Raw genomic sequence first — 20,648 nt, 5'->3', positions numbered from 1 at the left:
TAGACTCGTCAAGATTTCTTACACTTATTCATATTGGTGTGTATTGGTGTGAGAGGGGGCACTACCTGTGTGTCCTTTGTTGGAGGAGTTGCATATCTTATCTTCAGGGTTTTATGCCTTTTAGGGTTCTATCTCGACGGAAAATTCTTTTTTCAAATCTCCTCAACTGCATTTGAAAGCAAAAATTAATCGTGAAATGTGCATTGTGGGCGGGTAAGTTTATATTGTATTGCAAAGTGTTCACGGTAAACATCAAACGACCGTGCACTTAAGAAATCTTTTTTCTAAACGACAATTGGAAATATCATAGATATATTTTGTGAGCTGTAGAGTATTTTTTTAATGAGATTAAGCTTTATCACTAAGATATGTTTATTTTATTTTATAAGAAGACAACTGCCCTCTGCTTAAAGCTTAAAAGCTGTGATTAAATTTAGTAAAGTCTGTAGACTAAATAATATTCTGCAAAGTCCAGTAACTTCTGATACTCCGAGATACTTTAACACTTGAACGTTGCATGTTTCGGTGGGAGATTTTGGTTTATGCCTCGACATGCTTCACACCCATTAGACCAACTTGGACTGCATGGGCTGCACAGTGAGGGTGCTGGTAAATTATGGTAAACAAGTAGTTACATAGGTTAGCTTATCGTTTGTAATTATTATCACGCTGAACTGAAAAGCAGATAATAGTTTTATTTAATATCGTCTTATTTACCATGAAGTCAATGTATGATGTTTTTCTCATAATGATTGAAATTAAAGTAGCATTTTATGGAATAATTAAAAATTGTATAAAGCGCGTTTAAGGTTGATTTAAAGTACAAGTAAAGGTGACAGTGTTTGTCACCATTTGATGCACTAACCTTTCTTGTTTTGTTTATTTTTTTAGAGATAATGTTACCTTGGTGACTGAAATTTCTCATACGAAAAAATCTTTAGCTGATGCAGTTAATGTAGAGCTTAAGGTTACCTGGCCTGAGTATATTGTGATTAAAAATTTCACAAGTGATAAGCTGCTTAAAAACTCGACAAAAGACCAAAATAAAATTGTATTGCAGGTATGTTTTATTTCGATTGTTTTATTAATGTATATTTTTAATTTAGGAAAGATATTTGCAATCCACCTTTCCGATGGTAGACACACTTGTCAAAAATATGAGATCAAATTACAAAATTCGGACAATCAGATGGTCAGACATAGTATTTTATGTTTATATAGAAGAGTGGTAATAAAATGGTTAGGAGATAGTTTTGAGTTTTGGAGCATTTGTGAATCTGATTCTAGTTATTCAGAACGATTATTTATAAAGGCAGAAGGTATAACAGTAAATATTAACCATTGTAGGTTAGAATGAAGCATAACGATCGAAGGAAAGCTTGAATACTTGCATATTGTCGGCGCGACTTAAGAATATCTAGGACGGATTCTAGCTGCAGTAAACGCAAAAAAGCAAGCCGTACAAATTTTTAAATTGTTATTTTTATTGCATGGTGGTTTTGCTGTTCTTATAATCACTAATCACTATTGGTATTATTGATAGACGAAGACTCCTTAAAACTGGCTTTTCAGATTTATTTACCAGGTACTTATACGTAAAAATGGAATTTAAAGTATAGCTATAAATTTAAATGTATAAAATTACGACGACGCTAAATGATAACTCAAAAATGCCGCGCATTCGCAGATGCTTTATCTGAAAATTTGTGACTGAGCGAGTTAATTACTCCTTAATCGGTACTAGTACGTCCAGTTGGTCGTTGCCATGACCATGATCTAGGAAAGTTGGTGGGGTTGACTACGCATGCTCAGATTAGTTCTCAATTAATTTGTGACGGAGCGAGCTCTGAAATTGGTGCTTGTAGATGCGCTGAGCAAGTTTTCAATCATATATTTTTGGCATGCTCTTTGTCTTCTTAAGCTTGTTTTGACAAATGCACATCAAACTTATCAACACCTTGTTACACCACTCGTAATATTTGTGACAACGTTAAAATGTTTTTATTTTTCTCAATAACTTTGTATTTGCATATTGCATGTCGTATCCAAGCTTTCGTTTGATTTGACGGAAAATGGTTTTTATTCACTCTAACATCTTCTGCCTTTGTAATTATTCGTTCTGGATTTCTAAAATAAAATTTACAAATGCCCCAAGAGCATTTTTTATTTTAATGCCATTATTCTTACGCACACAATACTACGTCGGACCATTTGATTGTCCGAATTTTGTAATTTGATCTCGTATTTTTAACACGTGTGCGGGTCTACCGTCGGAAAGATTGATTGCACGGCGTGTTTAGTTGCAAATGTAATTTATCTGCGAAAACAACATCCGTTTTATCTGGTTTACGTTTCTTTTCTTCACGTTTTACAGTACTCAAAGATTCTGCAAAATGTTACTGTCACTGTTAACATAACTGCACAAGCTGATCCTTATCATTTGTTGAAATCACGTGACACGGTAGCATCGTTTTTCTCCTTAACATTACGATATTTTGGTCCCCATGACTTGTGTCAGAGTCCCGTTGATAAATGGAACGCAAGATCTACTTCAACTAATGTACTCTTTTCTTTTACGCCTGTCGGGGGTTTGTATTTCTTTTTTCCCAAGACAATTGCAATTTTATTCTTTGCATTTGAATTATCATTACTGCCAGTGTGGCAAATAGTTTTTTAGTAGATTTGATCTGATGAAATTTACATAGTTGCAAAGTCAGAATAGGGTGCGGAGTGCTTAAGTTCATTCGACCGAATCTGATAAAAAATTTGCATACGTATATTTGTCATACTGACTATGTCCTCAGTAAAGGACTGGTGTAAGAAATGTGATTGTCAATTTTATCAAGTATTTTTCAACTTACATATACTCTAAGTATCATAAGTGACGTTGTTGTATTTTCTCTTGCTTAATTAATTTCCACTGCGAAATCAAATCTATTTACATTCTGGTTTTTAGTTTATTCAAATTGGTCATTTATGATCTGCCATAGGTAAATTTCCTCACCTCCGTGACTCTATGTCTTCATAGATTGTGAAAATGAGATTGAACTTCGTGAAAGTTACTTCTCTGCGTCTTCGTTTGGTGAACAGTCTTCTCCCTATCACGCTAGTTTTGCGCATGACCTTGTTTGGATACCCGCTGTCACTGACAGTCGCCAGTATTTACAGATTACGTTTGAACAACTTCTGCGCATCACAAAGGTAGACTTGACGTGAAATCTCCTAATATTGTTCACTGGTATTGTTAGGTTTTTGTTATTGTCGGTAAATTGGTTGACTTGTCAAGATAAGTTCATGATTTTATTAGTTTTTGAACATGTTTTTGTGTATTTTTACAAGATGGATATTAAAGGAAATGGAAATCTTATTTCGCCAAAATATGTGAAGAAATTCGTTCTTTACTACAGCAGAAATGAATTTGAATGGTCGTTAGCTTATTCTTCTTTTAATTATCATGTAAGTTTATTTGAAAGCAGATTATTTTTATTTTATTTTTAATTCGAACTTCTGGCTCCAGATTGTTTTATAGTTTTTAACTGACATTATTGGTCAAAAATGTCAAAAATAATGAAATAATGTGGCTTTATTTAGGAATTTGATGGAAACACTGACTCAACGTTGGTAAAACGAATTGCGTTTAAGGTGGCGATGGAAGCTAAAGTTCTCAGGATTGTGCCTAAACTTTGGAAAAATGAAATTGCCATAAAGTTGCGGCTGTTTGGATGTAAAGTGCATCAAATTCCAGGTTATTTTAGACTTGTTTCCCTTCTTTAAGGAGCAATTTTGTTGCCTATTTTCAACCTTTATCGTTCGATAATCTTCACTTTTTATAATTTCATTCACAAATTTTTCATTTCTTTATCGCTGCGTCATTCAAGTAAACCTAAAAACATCTTCAGACAGCTTTTTACTTTATGTTTTCTTTGTATGTTCGTAGTAATTTATTTATTTTTTTCTATTTCGTCATGTTTGATTTAGCCGGCCCTCAGCCATTAGAAATGTCAACATCAAGACAGGAACACGTCATTGATCTTGATGATAAATACGTCATCACGCAGGTTGGGCCATTATACTGTCACTCAAAAATATTCTCATTCATGTACACATCTTACTTGAAGCACCATTAAGTATGTTTTTGCCTGAATTCAGCAGTCACCAATTATATCGCGATGTTTAAACTAAAACCCTTGATAGTTTGTGAAATTTTCATCTATAAAATTGAATTTATTCCGTGTGAAATTTGTTATGTTGGTGTGTTTAGGTTGCTGTACAATCCAAATGTAAAACCACAGATGGATTGATAAAGCGGTTTGAATTCTACGAAAAGAGTAATGGTAAAAAGACGTCCTTTCCAGAAAACTCAATGAGCAAGGTTTACTTCTGCAAAGTATCATCAAAAATTGTGGATTGTACCAAACTTCTTTCGTAATTTTTTCTTTATAGACTTTTCTTGACAATCTTATCAAAGATACGACAATACGTCACAAACTGTTTGAACCAATCATTGCACGTCATGTACGTATTGAGCCTACGAAGTTATCCAACCTTAGCTGTCTGAGATTTAAGTTTTATGGTCATAAAGAAAATGATGAACTTATTTCAGGTACATCTTTGGGTTTTTTTATATCTCTTGCTCAAAGTACCAGAAAACTCTGTTAAAATGTTCAATAATAAGAACATTTGCTTTATGTTTTCAGAATACTGCTCTATTTTCAATTTTGAGGGTGATTTCAGTCTTATGCAGTGGAATAAAACAGGAACGGCATTCAACAATCAGCCGACTTATTTGGATAACTTGAAAGTCCGGACTGGTATGTCCTCTAATCATGATGGTCAGCGGTGGATTGGCACCAGGGAAAATCGAATGAATGCAAGACAAACTCCCGGGGGGGTGCAGGAGATGCTCCCGTTGGGGAACTCACATCTCCGCCATTTATCATCCATTCATCAAAGCTGTACTTCTTGTTTGCCGGCTCAGCTTATGCGTCGAAGGCTCGAGTAGAATTGTTGGTCGGAGGTCTGGTAGTGAGGTCTAAGTCTTCATCAACTGGGAGCGAGTCTTTAGTTCAAATAAGGTGGAATGTTAGCGACCTGTTGGGCAGAGAGGCTCAAATACGTCTTGTGGACAGCGGCAACGATACCTTTGTCAGTTTCGATGGATTGAAGAGCAATTGTCGCTTCAAAGAAGGTGACTTCACGCGAACTTTTAACAGTTCTTTTTAAAAATTCTTCATATTATGTATTTTTTCATATTTCAGTTCTGTTTCCCGTTTTCGAACGAAGTTTTCTTCTAAATCGTGTAAAGAACATACTTTATGTATGTCACATTCACCACGAAAGGTAAATCAATAAAATATACATGCATTTCAAGTCAATAAAGTAAAGAAGACTGCAATATTGAATGGGATCTTATGCCCGACCCCTCCTTACACTGGAATAGTAATTGGTCTTAAGCTCGCCCGATGACTTTGGATAGTTATCATGTGTTGTGCTCTCCAGCAAGTGGAGATAGTTATCATGTGTTGTGCTCTCCAGCAAGTGGAGATAGTTATCATGTGTTGTGCCCTCCAGCAAGTGGAGATAGTTATCATGTGTTGTGCTCTCCAGCAAGTGGAGATAGTTATCATGTGTTGTGCTCTCCAGCAAGTGGAGATAGTTATCATATGTTGTGCTCTCCAGCAAGTGGAGATAGTTATCATGTGTTGTGCTCTCCAGCAAGTGGAGATAGTTATCATGTGTTGTGCTCTCCAGCAAGTGGAGATAGTTATCATGTGTTGTGCTCTCCAGCAAGTGGAGATAGTTATCATGTGTTGTGCTCTCCAGCAAGTGGAGATAGTTATCATGTGTTGTGCTCTCCAGCAAGTGGAGATAGTTATCATGTGTTGTGCTCTCCAGCAAGTGGAGATAGTTATCATGTGTTGTGCTCTCCAGCAAGTGGAGATAGTTATCATTTGTTGTGCCCTCAGGTGAGTGTGGATACGCGTACAAAGTTCTTTGAAGTGCTTTGATTCTTTTCAGGAGACCATCTGATCCAATATGTCGATTGACATTTGATAATGGACAAACATGGCAAGGTATTTTTTGGTTTGCTTTCTTTGTATTTATTTCTAAGTTAACCAGTTTGCGTTTGTTTTCTAGATCTCAGTCGTATTTATGGTTTACTTGGTGTAAATGAGACCACAGGGCAACTATACGGAGTATCTATGGATAGAAGATATGTCTTAATAAGTCCTGATTCGCGGGGAAAGGAATGTGGACTGAGATGAAGAACGATACGTGGAATGTTGTAAAGAAAACCCTGAACCATGTGGTTCAAATACCTCATATTCCTGTCACTGGCCACTCAGAAACGGATGCGCCTTTTTCCTTTCTTACGTTGACTGCAAAAACTGGAGACAGTTTTTCAGGTTGGTTTTGTTTCTCTATACGATATAACGATCAGAACACTCTTGATGAAGACACAAGACTGCATTATATTAAGACTTTAGTTTCTACATCAGATCACTCCTAATGAAGACACTAGACTGGAGTATGTAAAACTCAAGATTCAACATCAGAACACTCTTGATGAAGACACAAGATTTCATTATATAACGACTCTAGTGTCTACATCAGATCACTTCTGATGAAGACACTAGACTAGAGTATATAAGAACTCAATTTTCAACATCAGATCACTTCTGATGAAGACACTAGACTGCATTATATTAAGACTCTAGTTTCTACATCAGATCACTTCTGATGAAGACACAAGACTGCATTATATTAAGACTCTAGTTTCTACATCAGATCACTTCTCATGAAGACACTAGACTAGAAGTGATCTGATGTAGAAACTAGAGTCTTAATATAACGAGTATATAAGAACTCAAGTATATATACAACTTAGAGTATATAAGAACTCAAGTTTCAACATTAGATCACTACTGATGAAGACACTAGACTGGAGTATATAAGAACTCAAGATTCAACATTAGATCACTACTGATGAAGACACTAGACTGGAGTATATAAGATCTCAAGATTTAACATTAGATCACTACTGATGAAGACACTAGACTGGAGTATATAAGGACTCAAGATTCAACATCAGATCACTCCTGATGAAGATATTAGACTGGAGTATATAAGAACTCAAGATTTAACATCAAATCACTTCTGATGAAGACACTAGACTAGAGTATATAAGAACTCAAGTTTCAACATCAGATCACTTCTGATGAAGACACTAGACTGGAGTATATAAGAACTCAAGATTTAACATCAAATCACTTCTGATGAAGAAATCAAAATACATCGTTGTTTGTAGACAGTTGACTGAATTATATAAAAGATGGCTGGTAGGGGAAGTTGTATATCGTAATTTTTCTTTCAGCTTCATCTTTGGGAATTCATCATAAATCATCTGTAAAAAATTGGACAATTATTGCCCGCTGGGAATGTGAGGGTAAGTGCCGGCGACTTTGTTTCTATGTGTTTTGGCGGTTTTTCTGACCCTAAAGTTTATTTCAGGTTATCACAATGAATGTGTGAGCAATCCTTGTAATAATGGAGGGACTTGTGGGATAACGTCAAATGGACAGTATAACTGTTCCTGTCCTTTAGGATTTTCTGGAACAAATTGTGAAAATGGTGCGTGTTTTTGTTTCATTTTCCTTTTAAATTTATTATTTAGTTGTTTGTGTATTACGTTATCTTATTTGTCTGTTTTTCTTGTATGTTTTTTAAAGAAACGGACTGCTCTCCCGATATTTGTCAAAATGATGGTGTATGTTTTGACGTTGCTGGTGTAAATGATTCCTATTGTGTGTGTAAACCGTATTTCACTGGGAAAATTGTGACAAAAGTAAGCAGTTAATGTTTCATTTAGGAATCATCATCTGTTTTGAAGATGTGTAATTCTTTATTTCCAGACATTGATGATTGTTTATCCTCTCCGTGTTTTCATGGTGCCAAGTGTATAGACGGCCTTGGGAATTTCACATGTGAATGTCCACCTGGATATGTTGGAGAATTTTGTAACGTTGGTATGTGATCGTGTTTATATTTAAAACTGGCTTTTCTTTTTCTTCATCAATCTTTTGCTATGGTGTGTCAGCTTATGATAACGATGTAAACAGATTAATTGTGTTGAGAATACTTTAATCAAAAGGTTTGTGCTACAGTCTAACTGTAGGCTGTGTGAGAATACTTTAATCAAAAGGTTTGTGCTACAGTCTAACTGTAGGCTGTGTTGAGAATACTTTAATCAAAAGGTTTGTGCTACAGTCTAACTGTAGGCAACATAAGGATACTTTAAGTGAGAAGACTTTGTTATGTTCTAAGTTTAATGGATATTGTCTGTTCTGTCTATTTCAGAAATAAATGAATGCGCTAGTATTCCATGTCAAAACGAAGGGTTGTGCATTGATCACGTGAACAACTATACATGCTATTGTCGCACAGGATATTCAGGTGTAAATTGTGAAAACGGTAGGTGGCTGTACTTTGTGTTTGCACCTGCATAATTGTCTAATATTTCTTAAGCACTTTCTTCGAATTATTCTAAATAGATCCTTTAGAGCTTTTCCTCTACTTTTTTTCAGTTCATACAAGCGCTTTTGAGGTTATAAGCAAAAACAATGCAATTTTTAAATCGTCCAGTTTTATCGTTGTTGAAGCACGTATTCCAAGTGATGGTCGGTCAGTTCGTCTTACTTGGTGTCATGAATACACTGAACTCTGCTATTCGTTGAATAAAAGGCCAACCGGATGTGATCGTTCGTTCAATCACATCATTGAAAAACACCAATGTCATACTTTATATGACTCAGTGATGATGCACAATAGCACATTGGGTTGCCCGTCAAATGAAATTGTTGCAAATATTGCAAGGAATGCTGGGTACACTAATGCCACGTCTACAAACTCTTTTGCGTTTTCAAAATGTGGATCAGAAGATTGCACAAATATGTTACCAAAAACTGGTTGCCATGGTGCTTTATATTGCATTAATCAAGGTACACGCGTCGTATATACGGTATGTGCTGATTCAGATAGTAACTTTATGGTTGAAAAAAAGTCTAGCACAATCTTTCAACGTTTCAAGTATCTTGCTTTGAATATAAAACCATTGAGTAATACATCGAGACACGATACTTGGTGTAAAGATTATCAAAGGCTCTGCGAGTCTTACGGAAAACGACCAATTCAATATGGTGTTTTGGAAAAGAGAGGTATGTCAGACGGCAGTTGTACGGAGGATTTTTTTTCGATAATGTTTCCAAGAAATGATTTAGGAATCACCAATAAAGACTTTGTTAAGAGAATATCTCAAAATGCCGGAATACCATCGATTGCTCATACTTTTAACTTTCATTCATGCGCATTTGGTTATTGTACAAATAATCTTTCTGTCTGTTCTGCTTTGAACTGCTTGAATTCTTCTTCTTACACTTATCAAACTCTATGTACTGAAGTCCCGACTGGGTTTTCTGTCCTAGAAGAACGATGGATTACGTATAATAAAGTGAAATTTCTTGTCATCAAAGCTAGATTACCACGTGATAAAGTGTCGATTTATGAGGACTGGTGTCGAGATTATGCCACTCTTTGCGAATCTTATGGTCTTAAACCGACAGGAAGTGATCTCATACAGGATGTTGAGTATACTTCTTGTAGGGACAAGTATGGTTCTCATATGATGGATAGGGGTTTTTTTGGGAACTCATCAAAATCCATCATAGCCAACATTGCAAAGAAAGCAGGATTTGCAGCAGCAAGCGTGAATAACTCATTTGGTCTTCATAAATGTTCTCGTTGTACCTCTGTTTTATCTTCAGAAAATTGTGACGGTCTAGGATGTGTAAGAACAACGCGAAACGACGACGTTTATACGTTGTGCGTAAAACAACAAATTGTTGTTTTGGATAAGAAAACTGGCTTGTATGATGATAAACCTTATATTGCTGTTAAAGTAAAGGCTTCAAATAATGTATCAGTAAATTGGACTGAGAAATACGCGAGAATATGTTCGAATCTCGGACGTAAAGTTATTTCGTGCAAGAAAAAGGAAAGTTTGAGTTCAAGGCAAAGCAAAGCCAGTTATATTGACTCTTCCAAAGAAACGATAACTTCTCAACATATTGAGTCCAACTATGTCTCAGTGACGCTAAGGTCGACTGCTGTGAATGCCTCGAGTGAAACAATAAAGATGACAGATTCTACTACCTCCACACCAACTTTAACAGATGCAACCATAAAGATGACAGATTCTACTATCTCTACACCAACTTTAACAGATGCAACCATAAAGATGACAACTTCTACTATCTCCACACCAACTTTAACAGATGCAACCATAAAGATGACAGATTCTTCTATCTCCACACCAACTTTAACAGATGCAACCATAAAGATGACAGATTCTTCTATCTCCAACCAACTTTAGACTTCTATCTCAACCATAACAGATGACAGATTCTTTCTCAACTTTAACAGATGCACCATAAAGATGACTTCTAACAGATGACAACCATATCATGACAGATTCTTCTATCTCCACACCAACTTTAACAGATGCAACCATAAAGATGACAGATTCTTCTATCTCCACACCAACTTTAACAGATGCAACCATAAAGATGACAGATTCTTCTATCTCCACACCAACTATCTCCACACCAACTTTAACAGATGCAACCAATAAAGATGACAGATTCTTCTATCTCCACACCAACTTTAACAGATGCAACCATAAAGATGACAGATTCTTCTATCTCCACACCAACTTTAACAGATGCAACCATAAAGATGACAGATTCTTCTATCTCCACACCAACTTTAACAGATGCAACCTAAAGATGACAGATTCTCTCTTTATGCTAAAGATGACAGATTCTTCTATCTCCACACCAACCATAAAGATGACAGATTCTTCTAATCCAGATGACAGATTCTTCTATCTCCACACCAACTTTATGCAACCATAAAGATGACAGATTCTTCTATCTCCACACCAACTTTAACAGATGCAACCATAAAGATGACAGATTCTTCTATCTCCACACCAACTTTAACAGATAAAGATGACAGATTCTTCTATCTCCACACCAACTTTAACAGATGCAACCATAAAGATGACAGATTCTTCTATCTAACAGATGCAACCATAAAGATGACAGATTCTATCTATCTCCATAAAGATGACAGATTCTTCTATCTCCACACCAACTTTAACAGATGCAACCATAAAGATGACAGATTCTTCTATCTCCACACCAACTTTAACAGATGCAACCATAAAGATGACAGATTCTTCTATCTCCACACCAACTTTAACAGATGCAACCATAAAGATGACAGATTCTTCTATCTCCACACCAACTTTAACAGATGCAACCATAAAGATGACAGATTCTTCTATCTCCACACCAACTTTAACAGATGCAACCATAAAGATGACAGATTCTTCTATCTCCACACCAACTTTAACAGATGCAACCATAAAGATGACAGATTCTTCTATCTCCACACCAACTTTAACAGATGCAACCATAAAGATGACAGATTCTTCTATCTCCACACCAACTTTAACAGATGCAACCATAAAGATGACAGATTCTTCTATCTCCACACCAACTTTAACAGATGCAACCATAAAGATGACAGATTCTTCTATCTCCACACCAACTTTAACAGATGCAACCATAAAGATGACAGATTCTTCTATCTCCACACCAACTTTAACAGATGCAACCATAAAGATGACAGATTCTTCTATCTCCACACCAACTTTAACAGATGCAACCATAAAGATGACAGATTCTTCTATCTCCACACCAACTTTAACAGATGAAACCATAAAGATGACAGATTCTTCTATCTCCACACCAACTTTAACAGATGAAACCATAAAGATGACAGATTCTTCTATCTCCACACCAACTTTAACAGATGAAACCATAAAGATGACAGATTCTTCTATCTCCACACCAACTTTAACAGATGAAACCATAAAGATGACAGATTCTTCTATCTCCACACCAACTTTAACAGATGCAACCATAAAGATGACAGATTCTTCTATCTCCACACCAACTTTAACAGATGCAACCATAAAGATGACAGATTCTTCTATCTCCACACCAACTTTAACAGATGCAACCATAAAGATGACAGATTCTTCTATCTCCACACCAACTTTAACAGATGCAACCATAAAGATGACAGATTCTTCTATCTCCACACCAACTTTAACAGATGCAACTATAAAGATGACAACTTCTACTATCTCCAAACCAACTTTAACAGATGCAACCATAAAGATGACAACTTCTACTATCCCTCCATCAACCGCCACGACAAGTGCAAATCCTTACAAATGTCCATTTCCCAGCAATAACGTCCGCGTTAAGAACTTTACAGAAAAAACACATTGTAACGACTCCGATCATTTTGTTAGAGTTATCAAAAATCTAGGATTTACTAATGCGACAAGCTTAAATGTGTACAATACTGATATTTACGGTGACAACTTTATACCTAACAATGATATCATTTACATGCTCTGTGAAGGAACGGATTCAAATTTCGACGTTATTTCTATGAAATCAGCAATGGTCAATGGACGGGAATATTTAGTTTTAGAAACGAATTTGCCCTCAAATAGTTTGTCTCGCTACAATGACTGGTGCCAGGATTATGAAAATTTGTGCCATTCATATGAAAAGCAGCCTATTAAATGTGGACAGAAGGCATGCTGGGACGCGTATAACTCACTTTTTCCTGCTTATAACGACTCAGTTTGTCCTTTGGAGACAGGAGTTTCGTGTATTGCTAATTTAACAGGCTATTTGAACGTCCCACCTCGCAACAGTTTAGCTTTTTCTCCATGTAACTACTGGGCCTGTAACAAAAGCTTCAATAATTTCAAATTGACGAATACATTACGCATGGAGTCTGACAGACCGCTGTACACTTTGTGCGTTGGTTCAAACACAAGCTTCATTGTGTTATCTACTGCAGATGTTTCCTATCATGGTAACAAGTACAAAATTATCAAAGCCAAGCTACCGTATAATAATGCATCACAAGAGATCACATGGTGTGATGATTATAGGAATCTTTGTAGTTCGTACGACTGGAGACCTCTGGTAACGTCACAAATTGCTTACGACAGCTGTAGGCATGGTTACGACGTTATATTGCCTCCAGAAAATGAACTATTAACAAATAATAAACTTAAACATCTTACCAAGTTAGCTGGCTACAAAAATGCAGAAAATATCATTGTGTTTCGTCAGGTATGTACCGAAAACTCTTGTTCTCGTCTCAACAATGCTTTTTTCTCGAAGTCTGAGCTAGTTATTAATTTGACCAGCACTTTTGTAAACAATGGCATTGTCTATGCGGTCTGCATAAACAGCAATACGAATTTCCACGTGCTACACAGCAACAGTATAAAATACGAAAACCGGACCTATCTGGTTTTGAAAACACAAATTCCCAATCATGGTGTTTCAAAGTACGACAACTGGTGTATTGACTACCAACGTGTCTGTCTTGAGCGTGGCATGAGGCCTGTTACAATTATATCATCAGAAAGTGAAGCTGGGTCACGTGCTGGTCATGTGGGTACGTGTATCCCTCACTACAGGTCTGTCTTGATTACATGGGATGAAACGTCAAAAGTTATTCCTTGTGAGAAAGTCGCCATCTTGGCTAATCTTTCTGGATATCATGACGTGACCTGTAACAACTCGTTCGTGATTTCTGATTGCAATCCTAGCTTGTGTCCCCGTTTTCTCAGTTCAAAATGTGCTTCGGGTCTTGACTGTCTTTATAAAAACATGATGTTTTTTATACAATATGTACAGAGGATAAAAGTAACTTCTTTATAGAAAATACACAACACATTTCATACAAAGGCATACCTTATTTGGTTGTCAAAGCAATCATTCCACAACATGGTATTTCCAAAGAAGGTAATTGGTGCATTGACCACAAAAATCTGTGCAATTCCTTTGGCATGCAACCAGTCATTTGTGACAACACTGTTAGTCCATTCGATAAAAATACGATTTTGCTGCCACCAACAACTCTTGCGAGCTAAATGACTTTGAAAATCTAAAAGGACTAATGAACGAGAGTTTTCTGACTGAGCATTCAAGCATATTTATGCCTGGAGATGGTGAAAGGTGTGTTGTGAACACCTCAAAACGACCTGTGCTTTTGTTTTGTACTACACTTAAAAACAACTTTAAAATACTAGAGACAAAGGAAACGAAATATGAAAATCTTCTGGTGAGTGTTGTGAAAATACAAGTTTCTTCAAAAGTAATACAATCATATAATACAAACTGGGGTTATGACTACAGTAAAATGTGTTCAGTACTTGGTAAAGACCGCTCTCTTGTTATGAGGTTGGAAATTCACAACAGTACAAAAATCGTGCAAATTATAATATAATTTTGTCGCATTTCAAGACCTGTCCTGATGTCAGTTCTCTAAGATCTTTGGTCACAAAAGCAGGCTTTAAAACACCCGAGAATATATTGGTATTTGAAAGCACTCGTGTGCCACGTGATCATCTTGTGGTAGAGAACATATCATCTTTGTTCTGGCCAAAGAATTGCTGTGATTGTGCTCATTTATCCATTAGTAAATCCTCCCTTGTCGATAACAAACTTGTTAAATTAATTCAACAGGATTCTGAATTCGCACGTGATTGGATGATTTGCGTCAAACGATATAGTAAAGTTTCAAATCTATTAAACAATTGTTCAGCTGCACGTGACTGCCTTAATAACACACAATTGAATATTTCATCGTGTGAGATCATTTCTCTCTGTTACCATAGCAACTGCACTGAATGCTGTCCTTGTGAAGTGAACCAAATTCATATATCCGGATGCCCTAACGAAAAAATTTGCTCAAATATATCTTCCGATAAAGAAGTGTATGCGTTTTGCTCCGAATTTGCTCCGACAAATTTCCAAGTTGAGGACGTGAGAACAGTTGTGTACGCTGACCAATCATTTACTGTAGTAAAGGCTCAAACTCCTGCGCATGGCCAATCACGGATGGCGAACTGGTGTGAAGACTATAAAACACTGTGTGAGGTCTTTGGCAAACGACCAGTTGGGTGTGGAAAGAATTTTGATATTTTAAAGACTTCTCGTGACTGCCGAACACATTATGATGCAGTGATGCTGAATGATATATCTTGTCCAGGCTCTCACAATGTTACGAGAGTAGCAAAGCATGCTGGGTATCCTGCTGTATTGAACGAAAGCCTTGGTTTATGGGATTGTTCAATGTGCTCTGCATACATCAATAAAACTTGGAATAAAACCTCCACCTTTGATGGTACAAGTAACGTTTACTTGTTTTGCGCTGGTTCCAATAGTAACTTTGATGTTCTTGAAAAACGCGATGTTAAACATGATGGCTCCTTAATTTCTGTTCTCATGACAACAATACCGCATCCTGGTCAATCACTTCACGATAACTGGTGTACAGATTACTCACGATTGTGTCAGTCATATGGCTTACGTCCCATTGGATGTGGTAGATCAGCGGATGTTAGTGTAGAGCATGCTCAATGTCGTGAGAGATATAACGCACTCATGTACTCAGACAACACGTTAAGCTGTACAAACGTTGATTTATTTAATATTTCCAATTCGGCAGGATTTTCTGAAGCCAACAAACTGAATACGTTAATATTCAGATCTTGTTTATCAAACGATTGTAGCAAGTTTCTACCCTCTCAAGAACATCCTTTTACGAAATTTGAATTGAACATGTCCAAACGTGTATTATACACCATGTGCGCATCTTCCGATAGTGCTTATGAGGTATTAGCTACGAAGACTAAAAACGTATCGGGAGTGGAGTTTCTCGTGGTTCGAGCAGCGATACCGATTGATGGCCGATCAAAATACATCAATTGGTGTGAAGATTATCGAAAGTTGTGTGAGGGATATGTAATGAAGCCGCTAACATGTTCTAAAACGAAGTCAAAGAGAGGTTGTGCACGTATGAATTTGACGCAAAATCCGATATAACTTGTCCCGGTCCAAATGGTGTGATTTTGATGGCCCAAGAGCTTGGCTTTGATGACGTGACTATAAAAAACTCGTTCACCATGGAAACATGTGACGGTGAATCATCGTGTGTCAATAAAATACCACATGAAAGATGTGTGAATACAACGTATAATGACACCATTTTTGAAACAAAGTCAACTGAAGTTAACATTACACGTGTGGATTATTTCGTTTATATGAATAAATCAATCCAAGTCAATTTGACAGATATGAATTTGAATAAATCAATCCGAGTCAATTTGACAGATATCAACAATATCACAGCAGTCTTACGACATGAAATAGTTGAAAGTGAACGACGACATTGTTTTCTTGTTGATGTTGGCAATCCAGTTTACATGGTAGGCAACGAAACTTTGATCAATAAGTATGCTAATGAATCATGTGAATCGAATTTTGATAAAAGCAATGCCTACGTAAATTTAACCATGTTTAATACTACTGCCAATCAAACGTTTAAATACATAAAACGTCGTGTCGTGACTAAATGCGTTTTCTTGACCAACAATTCGTTGGCTCGTATGTCTGGTGAAGTAAACACGGTTTGTATGCGACCAGCAAGTAGCACAAGTTTTAGAGTACAAAGCACTCGTCAAGTTACCGGACAAGGCCGGAAATATCTTATAATTCAAGCAAAAATTTTATCCTCTGTTTCTAAGTCCTTGAATTGGTGTATGGAGTATTCAAATTTATGTAAAGCATATGATGGTTCACCATTGGCATGTCCACGAAAATTTACTTACAATAGAGACTATAGGAAATGTTCAATACGTTATGGTGGTATTTTGATGAGCAATGTTGATTACTCTTGTCCATCGAATGGTTATGTATCACAACTGGCACGACTTGCTGGTTACAAGGAAGCTTCTTCGACCAATTCTTTTTCTCTGGTAAACTGTGTTAAATGCTCATCCAAGCTTCCGTTGATGGCATGCAGTGAGTCTCTTCACTGCTTGAATCATGAAGTCCTACAAACTAACGTTTACACGGCTTGCGTTGTCTCCAGTTCTGATAGCAATTTTAATGTGATTGAAGCTCGAAGGAAGAACATCTCTTCACGTTATTACACTATTATTCGGGCAAGAATTCCTGACGATAGCAATCCTTTGTTTGAGTCCTGGTGCAAGGATTATCAAAACATGTGTGAATCATTAAACGTACAACCAATGTACTGTAAAGGGTTGACTGCAGAAGATACTCGTCTATCCAAACAAAAATATGGTGCAGTGGTAACTGATAATTCTACATTTGGTTGTCCAATTAGAGTTTTTGAAATGGCCAGAAATGCAGGTTATGACGGGACAAGTAATACGACTTCGTTTTCTTTTCATAGATCGACGTATTGCTATGATAAGTTAGAGGTTTCCAATTGTCACAAGGCTTTGAATTGCCTGACTAAAAGTTCACAACTTAAAGAGGTTTACACGATTTGCGGGGAACACGATGATACAAATTTGAAACCGCTTAACACAAAATTTTTGCGTTTTGGCCGATACAAATTTCGGGTTATCCAAGCTAAGGTAATCAAGCGTACCTCTCGAAATTTGAACTGGGAAAAAGATTATCAAAAATTATGCGAGTCTTTCGATGAGTTGCCCACCGGCTGCAGAGTGACACCTGCATATGCTAATCCAGAAATTACAAAATGTCAATCAAAATACAATGCGTATGTTTTGCCCGGGAACGAGCTTGGTTGTAATCCAAATTACCGGATTTCTGAGTTGGCCCGAAGTGCTGGATTCGTGGAGGCCCGTCCAAATAATTCCTTTGGGTTTTCGTACTGTAGTAATTCTTCGGGTTCCAATCTTTCTACGAGTTGTCACCAAAGTTTACCATGTCTTTTATGGAATGATGCAAATCCTATTGTTTATACTGTTTGTGCAAAGAAACCCATTAAAAGCAATTTCGTTGTCTTGGAACTGAAACCTGTAACATATAGTAACATGGACTTCATAGTCATTCGTTCTAAGATCCCCGAGGATGGGAAATCGCGCAAAGAAAACTGGTGCCGAGACTACGAAGAACTTTGTACGAGTTACAACATGCTACCGACTGGATGTGGAGGGAAGTACACAAATAATGCAAACTACTCCTTGTGTAGTGAAAAGTATAGATCGTACATGCCTGCAAGTGATATGTTGACATGCGGTGATGGAACAGTTGTCAGCAAGATTGCCAGAAAAGCTGGATTTAAAAATGCATTACCAAAGAACAGCTTTTCGTTTCATGATTGTGGAAAGTGCTCAAAGACGTTAACAGATCGATGTGACGATGCCTTATATTGCATGAACAAGTATGCATGGAAACAAGAAGTTTACACTGTTTGTGCGAATCCTAAAACTGCGTTTAATGTTCGTAGAACGTTGGTGACAACTTTAGATAATGTTTCGTATCGCGTAATTGAAGCAAAGTTAGGCAATGATGGACGAGCCATATCTGAAACTTGGTGTAAGGATTACGTAAACCTGTGTAGAATGTTCAATGCACGACCTCTCGCTTGTTCAAATGATAACTATGATTGTTTCAGAGCGTACGGTGCTCTGCCATCATCCATCTCTTGTGATGGAATGAACGCTTCTAATATCGCCCTGCAGGCTGGATTTTCTAATTCAAATGTTGGAAACACATTTGTATCGAACAATTGCAACCGTTGCTCAAAGATCAATTACAACTTATCTGACTATGTTTATGCCATTTGTGCGTTAAATCGTCTCAACTTTAAAATTATAAATTTCGAGAAAGTTTTTGTTTTTGGTAATATGCTCACCGTTGTGTTTGCGAGGTTGCCAGAGCACGTGTTGACCATGCAGTGTAGAGATTATTCTGAATTGTGTCGTGCTATTGGTCAGAATCCAGTCGCTTTCCATCGGGGGTTTGTGACCGAAGATATTCTGAAATGTCGTGATCAATACAGTGCTGTTGTAATGAAAATCTCTGAGGACGCTATTCATCTTATTGCTCGTAAAGCTGGATTTAGTGAAGCGAATTATGGAAATACCGTGGCATTCAAAAATTGCTCAAAGTCTAGTTGTCAAAACAAACCATATTCTTACAAATGTAGTAAATCATTACACTGCTTAAATGGAAAAACAAAGAAGATTTACGGATTGTGTGTGGAAAATACGCGGCATTCAAACTTCTACGTACTAAACAATAAGACAGTAAAAGTAAATGGTCTTTCGTATGTTGCATTAAAAGTCCGCATTCCAGACCATCGCCTCTCTAAGTATGAAAATTGGTGTCGAGATTATGAACAGTTATGTCGCGTCTACGGCATGAGACCATTGTCCAGCAAAGTAAATCGAAAATGTACCATTGGATATTATTGTATAAACGATACAAAACTATACTCGCACACACTTCCTGAGGTATTCAAGCAAGCTGCCTTTGCAAACGTGACAATGGATGACGTATACACTCTCAGTGATTGTGATAAAGAGGAATGTGATATGACGTTTATGATACCTCAATGTGTGAACAGAGCATGTTCACAGTTTATCCATCAGCGCACCATATTCTACTCTGTGTGCGCAAAGATGAAAGAAAACTTGCGCACTAATTTTGAAAGCATCGAAATTCGTACTGAAGGTACGTTCATGGCGGCAAAAGTGCGCTTGCCTTTGCATGGACAATCCAGAACAGAAAATTGGTGTCGAGAGTATGAAACGTTTTGTAAAAGCTATTCTCGTCAGGCTTACTCTGTTCAAACAAATAGTGCTTCATGTTCAACGTTTTACAACTCAACTTTATCCCAGAACGATATTTTAGCGAATGATATCGTCAAGAAGGCTGGATTTAATGACGTACCAAAGAAATGTGTATCTACTCTATATAATTGTGATTTTTGTCAGAAAAATCTTGATCCTAGTAACTGTCCTTTCAACGATTGTCTAGCCGCTGCAATCACATGTAACGAACTATATATTATATGCTCTTGACTTTCTTCCTTATATGACTCTTTCTAATGAAAGCATATGTAACAGCGACCTTGAACCTTTAGTTATAACGTAAGTTGAAGTATGATGTATGTAGATGAAGTATACAGATAGAAAATGCAAACATTATAACTTAGATGAAGTATGATGCTATGAATATTGACTGCAATGCAAGCCAAAGATAGTCACATAAAGATATATAACGTATGTCATTATATACAATTATACAACCTAGTTTCACTTAATTTTTACGTTTTAGCAAACTCTGATATTTGCATTTATAAAAAAGTTTTTTTCAGTTTTTGAAGCTTTAAAGAAGTAAATACGATTGGCTAACTTACTTGTGGTATGTTTGTAAATGTAGATCGTCCAGGTTGGTATAGTCCTGAGAAGGACTGTTTTTGTTGTTGTTGACTGACGTTTCGACAACCTTAGCGGTAGTCATCTTCAGAGTCAAAGACAGTCAAAGACTCAGAAGATGACTACCGCTAAGGTTGTCGAAACGTCAAAACAGTCCTTCTCAGGACCGATCTACATTTATGTAACCCGGGTTCAAACCATTTACTTTATTACTGGTGGTATGTGATATTTATTTTCTATTTAGCTTGAATTATTTGACATA

At 36.8% G+C, this 20,648-nt stretch overlaps 1 protein-coding gene across 1 annotated transcript; it reads left to right on the top strand.

Annotated features, from left to right (window-relative positions):
* The first annotated feature begins 196 nt into the window (after nucleotides 1-196).
* On the top strand, nucleotides 197-20,271 carry LOC124441779. The gene is given in 26 exon segments (XM_046992245.1): nucleotides 197-213; nucleotides 892-1,060; nucleotides 2,375-2,588; nucleotides 3,029-3,201; nucleotides 3,340-3,456; nucleotides 3,592-3,724; nucleotides 3,979-4,058; nucleotides 4,262-4,372; nucleotides 4,444-4,603; nucleotides 4,838-5,188; nucleotides 5,259-5,340; nucleotides 6,019-6,074; nucleotides 6,139-6,249; nucleotides 6,252-6,407; nucleotides 7,376-7,447; nucleotides 7,513-7,632; nucleotides 7,731-7,846; nucleotides 7,892-8,027; nucleotides 8,359-8,472; nucleotides 8,586-10,396; nucleotides 10,690-10,740; nucleotides 10,973-11,023; nucleotides 11,184-13,865; nucleotides 14,089-14,177; nucleotides 14,384-16,044; nucleotides 16,089-20,271. Coding segments are annotated over 26 exon segments (12,774 nt in total). The 3' UTR covers nucleotides 20,030-20,271.
* The last annotated feature ends 377 nt before the right edge of the window (nucleotides 20,272-20,648 follow it).

This window comes from Xenia sp. Carnegie-2017, unplaced genomic scaffold, assembly GCF_021976095.1.
Source record: "Xenia sp. Carnegie-2017 unplaced genomic scaffold, XeniaSp_v1 HiC_scaffold_20, whole genome shotgun sequence".
Lineage (NCBI taxonomy): Eukaryota > Metazoa > Cnidaria > Anthozoa > Malacalcyonacea > Xeniidae > Xenia > Xenia sp. Carnegie-2017.
Note: the sequence above shows the minus strand (reverse complement) of the source record. Positions and strands in the feature narration are given on the sequence as shown.